We start from the raw sequence: 7108 nt of genomic DNA, 5'->3' as shown, positions 1-7108 counted from the left end.
CTATTTTTTGCGGGTATGGCATTTCTGCACTGGCAAGGACATATCATTCTTCACGTAATTGTTGCAGTCATTAGGAGAGAGTCTCCAACAGAACCACACAGTTTTGAAAAAATCACCAAATCGTATGTCGTGCCAACATCGTGGCGCAGAGTAGAGGCAGCCCAATATGAAAAAGTTCCGTCGGGTCTCCTTCTCCTCCCGTCCATTTCGTCGTGATCAAAATAAAATCCTCTGATGTATCCTCCGTTTAGTCTGAACTCAATATCCAGTCTCTCAAATGCCAAGTTTGGGTCGATGAAGAAAAAGAAAGTTAGAGATTTCTGAAACAAGTGAGCAGTTAAAAAATTTGATGATCCCAGAGACTATTCTGTTTCACCCAACCCCCCCCCCCCCCCACCCCGCCCCCTCCCAGCTTAGTGGGCATATATCTTTTACGCCCCCAGGAGCACGTGCTATTTTTTCATATTAACGTGCTATATAACAACAAATAAATTGTAATTGGGGAATAGAACACCGGGGGGAGGTTGAGGGACAGATCTGGTTCCCATAAAGCTTCCAAAAATGTTCCTCGTTCTGAATTGCGACAGAGATATCTGCAATCAAAGCCAGGAAGAACAAAATAGCTATCAATTATAAAAAGTTATTCAATTTGCTCTTAATATGGTCTCATTTTCAGCGTTTGGGTTGGGTATAAGATTTGGTTGGCGCCAAATGGCAAAGTAAATAAATAATGAACCAGGTTAAGATTTCACACCAAGATAACATCTTGTCAGAAATTCGATTCAAATTATAGTCTGAAACTTAAAAAGAAACATTAGAAGGTTTCACTTACCAGTTGATCAGAAAAGATCAAAATGATTCAAATCATGATATTGATATAAATGAATCTTCATGAAATGGTGCTGTGAACCACTACTCGGTTCAAACTCATGTTTCCAGATAATTATTATTAGAGTTAGATTGTTTGATGTAAAATCCTTCCAGCAAGTATTGAAAGATTGTGATACCACCGGAAGTGTGAAGGAATTTCTGGAAAAGTTCAAATGGATTCAGTTTATGGTGTCTTTTGCGACTTTTTTGCATCGATAATGGATATATATATATATATATATATATATATATATAGATATATATAAATATATATATATATATATATATATATATATATATATACAGCTGACTTTCGTGTCATTTTTCACACCCAAAATCAAATCACCAATTTGATCTATTAATCAGAACTCTCCTGTAAATCTTCTGTAAATAACAGGTTATGGGCCAAGCAAAATTAATTTGTTGTTGACAGTCATAATCCTTTTCTGTTTTGTACCATGTCTTTTCATAACTCTTTTGCGGTCTCATTCAACGTTAGCAACTTGTGAAGCTGCTGACATACTAAGGGCTTTCCAACCTGTTGCACAAGATTTGTGGCAACGATGCAGATGAAGGGGCTCGAAAAATTAAAACTCTGAACAAAGGAGCAACCAATGAACCTGCAACTTTTCGGAATGGGGCAGGCAATGACGAGAACAAGAAACACTTGGTGCTCCACAAAATATGCATAAGAGAAGGCATTTCCAGACACCAAGGAGAAACAAAACAATGAGCGGCGTCAGTTGGTACTGACTCTAGATGCAAAAACACTCGTGCTGATGCAACATGATGTGGTAGATGACGACATAGGAGCTTGGAAGCTTGCAGGAGAGATTTCAGAGTGCGGAGACGCTAACAGAGGTGACTGTTGTGGCACAGCTGGCTCGTCTGCAGCTCGAGAACTCTGAGGATTTGGCCCGCAAAGATCCTCCAATGAGGAACGAAATTTTCGTTATACAGGAAATTTTCAACCCGAAAAAAACCTCACGTAGTTCAGAAAAAGGCTGCAGATTGTGATGAGAGCACGGAACAGAGACAGAAATTTGTTCAGCAGTACTAGGAGTGAAAAGTGACATCAAAAAGGAAGCCACGAAAAGAGAAGTGCATTATGTGTGGGATTCTTGGACAATTTGCCAAGAACCGCAGGGGTAAGGAGACAGTGCAGTGCAGCAAGTAGGGTGAGAAGGGTCACTTAGACAGAGCATTTCAGAGACAAAGAGATAGAAGCCAGCTTGAATCAGTGGCCGTGGGTCCAATATTGGCTACATCACTTGAAGAGCACTTGGCGGTTTTTACCCAGTGGAAAACAGTATGCATGCTGGTGTTTGTACAGATCAGATATATGTGAGTATCAACATACCCTCAAATAAAGGGGAAATCCAAAAAGAAGTCAAGAATGTTTTGTGTGTGCATGACTACTCTTCAAACCTCCTATTTTTATCAAGATGCACAATTTGGGAAAAATGCTTCTTTTTTGAGAAAAGATACAACTGAAAGAAAATACAGAAGGGATCTTGAGTAAACTAACTCAAGAAAAAAAAATTGTTTAACTTACCTTGCAGCATTCTAGAGTCCAAGATGAGTTCCAACAGAGTGATAACTCACATTGCAAAGAAGCAGCACATACGATTGAGTCATTGGATTGAAGCGGATGTGGTCAAGAATGAACGAGAATTAGTGGGGAACTCAAGGATGTTTGCAATGTGTACGCATTGGCCAAGACGACCCAGACTCTATACGGTGGCATAGGAGGAACCGGAAGGGTGTTCAAAACGTGATGGAACATTCAGAGTATAGTCCATTTCAGGCTTTTATTTTTGGCATGTGTTTGTACACCCCAACACGATGTTTACTTCTTTGGACCTGCATAGGCAATTAGTGAACTACTGGGCAGACTGAGGACGTTTGTTTTCAGTGTGGGGACGACCAAGAATCTGAGGCAAGATGATACGAAGCAGTTTGTCTCAGAGCAGTTCAAAATGTACTGATTAGATGAAGGTATTCTGCAGGAGAAGACCGTACAAGATACATCACAACTGAACGGTTTAGCTGAGATGTGCAACAGGACACTACAGGAGATGGCAAGGTGTTTGGTCATTGACTCAGGACTTCCATAGATTAAGAGGGGGACTAGCAATTCCACACGCAGCAAGACTCCGAAACTTGGTTTTGAGAAGAAAAGACAGATACACAGCAGAGCTTATGCGAGGTACAAAAACCTAAGATTTCAATTAGTAAACGCTCTTTCTTTCGTTGCGCAATGTTCATGACGAATTGCGACAGAAATCTCAGCAAACTTGTACCCAAGGCACTGGAAAAAATTTTTTTTGGGTTACACTGAGTTTGACAATGGACATCGGATGTTCATACCTAACTGACGCAAGATGATGAATGTTCGAGATCTGACCATCAAGGACTCCGGCTTGGGCTCAATCCATGAAAACACTGAGACGGATGACCTACTAGATGCAGGCCCTACGCAACTGGATATCTGGCACCCAGATGATGGTTACCAAGACAATGGAAACGAAGAGAGACATGACACGACTATTGCAATAAAAAAGGTGCGGGACGACGCAGAGAGCGCGAGTGCTCAAGAAAGGACACGGGGACAAAATATCTCCGATGTTGAAGAAGTGACACTAAGCGAAGAATTTTCTGCAACAAAAGGAGTCTCAGAGACTTTTCACAGTCAGAGACAGGTGGTTTTGATAAAGATGCGCCGGAGCAAGTGGACAGAGCAGAATCCGGACGGGGAACACGAGGACGGAATGCACCCCAATGTTTTGGAAAAGTCAATAGAGAACCCATTTTGTTTTGACCAAGGGTGACTATTTTGAAAACAAAACAGTCTAAGCAGCCGAGCAGGGTGATTACTGGAAGCTTTTGAAAGAGAGATTTTAGAGCTTGGAGTCGGCAACAGAGGTGATTGTGGTGGAACAGCTGATTGGACTGCGGCTTGAGGTTTCTCACAACTTCTTTGGACAATTTCGTCGTCATAGGACAAGAGCTGCTCACAAGGCTACAAAAGGAGGGGAATCAACGCCGTGGTCCTCAAAAGTCCGCCAATTGGGAACGAAATATTCGCTATACAGGAAATTTTCAACCAGGCGACAAACTCCACGTATATGAGAAAAAGGCTGCAGAATTCTAATGACATCTCTGGACACTTTGCCAAGGACTGCAAGAGAAAAGAGACACCGCAATGCAGCAAGTAGGTTGAAGAGGGTCACCTAAACAGGGCAAGCAAGAGACAAAGAGATAGAGGCAAACATGAGTCAGTGGCGATGAGTACAATTTTGACACCACTACATGAGGATTTATTGACGGTTTTTACCCAGAGGAACAAAGCGGGCATGCTAATGGACTGTGGTTTTACAGATCAGATATTTGTGAGGATCAACGTTACCTCAAATAACGAAGAAACCCAATGAGAACTTCAGAATGTTTTGTGTGTGCCTGACTACTCTTCGAACCCCTATCATTCTCAAGATGCAGAATTTTGGGGATATAGCTTTACTTTTGAGATATGACACAACTGCATGCAACTCCAAAAAAGAACTCGGTTAAAATTCATTCAAAAAAGTTTTTTTTTTACCCTGCAGCCTTCTAGAGTCAAAGATCAGTTCCAACAGCGTGATACTTCACAGTACAAAGAAGCAGCACATACGATTGGGTCATTGGATTGAAGCGAATTTGGTCAGGAATGCATCTGAGTTAGTGGGGGAACTGAAAGATGTATGCAATATGTGCGCATTAGCCAAGATGACAAAGAGCCTAGTACCAAGCAGAGGAGGAGGAACTGGTGGGGGTTCAAACTCGATGGGATCATTCAAAGTATAATCACTGTCAGGGTTCCGCTTTTGCTTTATGATCGCACAACAGAACACGAGGTTTGCTTTTTGGACCCGCATAAGGCAGATAGCGATGCACTGGCCAGAATGAGGACCTTGTGCTGAAGCAAGAAAAAACACAGCAGTTTATCTCAGAGCATTTCGAAACGTACTGATTACATGCAGGCATTCTACAGGAGAAGACCATACAAGAGACACCACAACAGAATGGGTTTGCTGAGAGGTGCAACAAGACATTGCAAGAGATGGCAAGGTGTTTGGTCCTTGACTCAGGAATTCTAAAGATGATGTGGGACTAGCAATTCTCCACGCAGCAAGGATCAGAAACTTGGTTTTGAGAAGAAGAGAAGACAGATGCACAACAGAGCTTATGCGAAGTACAAAGACCTAAGCTTTCAATTAGTAGCCTATCTGTTTTTGGCGGCACAGTCTTCATGAGGAGGAGTTAAAGAAATTTCAGCAAACTTGAACCCAAGGCACTTGAAGGGAAGTTTTTGGGTTACACTGAGTGTGACAATGGATACCATGTGTTCATACACAACTAGCGAAGGGGGCTGGCTGATCGAGATGTGACAATCAACGTGTCCTGCGTGGGCTCAATCCATGCCAACAATGAGACGGTTGACCTGCTAGATGAGGGTCCGCGCAACTGGGGATCTGGCACTCAGATGATGGTCACCAAGACAATGGAAAGATAGAGAGATAAGGCACGACTACTGCAACAAAATAGGTGAGTTTTTATCGTCAATGACAGTTGGCTTGAACAAAGATGCGCCTTAGCAAGTGGACAGAGCAGATTCCAGGACGGAATGTACCCCAATGTGTTGCAGAAGTCAGCGGTTGACCCATTTTGTTTCGAACAAGGGTGACTATTTAGAACACAAAACAGTCTACGCAGGCAAGCAAGGTGATAATTGGAAACAGTGGCACTGGGCAATGAAAGACAAGATCAAGGCACTCAAAACGACGGGACCTTGAACCTAGTGAGACCACCCACAGACAAGAACATTATATCGGGCAAATGGCTCAACAAAGCGAAATTGGGACCCAGTGGTCCAGTTGGCAAACACAAAGCACTCCATCTGGGAAAGGGCTTCAAACAAATGGATGAGCAGACTGTTTTGAGACTTTTGTTTCTTCTTGTAAGCCTGTGCTATTCAGGATTTTACTTCAACTATCAGCTCAGTTTGGCCATGTGATGCATCAGTTTGACCTCAAGTCGGTTTTCTTGCACTCATGAATAGACACAAATGTATCTGGAACTGCAATAGGACTTTATGAAACGGGGATCAGATGGTGCGAAATTAGTATGCCGACTGAATAGATCAACTAATGCTTGGATACAGGAGGCTACCAACTGGAACTAGGTGTTGGTGAATTTTCTGGTGACACAAGAGTTCATCAGAAGCAGGAACGATGAATAAATGTTCGCGAGAGCAAAATCAGACGGTCACACGTTCGTATTAGTCTAGATTCACGACATCAAACTTGCACCAGAAACATGACAGTAATCTCCAATGTCAAGAAAGCACTCAAAGCAGCATTCAACATGAAAGACAAAGGAAGACAACATAGGTTTCTGGGCCTCAGAATAAAACGAGAAGAGCGCAAAGTCACAACTGACCACAAGTGCTACATAGAAACAATGCTTGGGGTTTTTGACAGATCAATGTGGTCCTTCAAGGACTTCAGTTGATTTGAACATCAAACTTCCGAAATACAGAACGGAGGCGAAAGAGTGGATCAGAAGATTTTCAAAATCTTGGCTGGATCACTTTTTTATCTAGCGAAGCAGACGAGGCCAGATAAAGGAGAAAGGGGGGGGGGGGTAAGTGATGCAGACTGGTCGGGCGATTTGAAAGACAGAAAATCAGCGTTGGGCTATTACTTCAAGCTCAACGGATAGGTCGCAGCACTCAGCTGAGGTGTAAAAAAGCAGGCCACAGTGGCGCTTTTTTCATCAGAAGCAGAAAATCAGGGCATTACAGCATCATTTCAAGAAGCACTGTAATTGACGCACTCTGCAGAAGATTTTGGCAACCCACAGAACCATCCAATAGCAAATGGAGTGGACCCAGTCATGCACAAGAGGAGCCAGCACAATGAGACAATGTCTGATTTCATTCGGGAAAATACGGAAGATGGGACAATATAAATTCACATGAATTTGAGGGGGGGGTGTTAGGTTTTCAATTCAAACTATAGTCTTTTATTTTAGTTAAAAAATATTAGAAAGTTTAACATACAAGTTGATCAGACACGAGCAATTTGTTTCAAGTCACTAAACTGATAAAAAATTATTCTTCAATAATTGGTGTTAGGAAACAGCACTAGGTTCAAGCTGATGACTCTAGATAGTTATCGCTAAAGTTAGATTATTTGAT

General features: G+C 42.2%; 1 protein-coding gene across 1 annotated transcript in view; it reads right to left on the bottom strand.

The window, feature by feature from the left end:
• Positions 1-19: 19 nt before the first annotated feature.
• LOC142350529 (uncharacterized) overlaps positions 20-7108 on the bottom strand; it is a 105333-nt gene continuing 98244 nt past the window's right edge. Inside the window, exon 20 of the mRNA XM_075402379.1 lies at positions 20-320. Within this exon, the coding sequence (XP_075258494.1) occupies positions 51-320 (270 nt within the window). The 3' untranslated portion in view covers positions 20-50. The remainder of the gene's footprint in view (positions 321-7108) is intronic.

The sequence above is a fragment of the Convolutriloba macropyga genome, chromosome 12, assembly GCF_964194025.1.
Source record: "Convolutriloba macropyga chromosome 12, txConMacr16.3, whole genome shotgun sequence".
Taxonomy (NCBI): domain Eukaryota; kingdom Metazoa; phylum Xenacoelomorpha; order Acoela; family Convolutidae; genus Convolutriloba; species Convolutriloba macropyga.
This window is presented reverse-complemented; position numbering and strand designations above follow the sequence as displayed.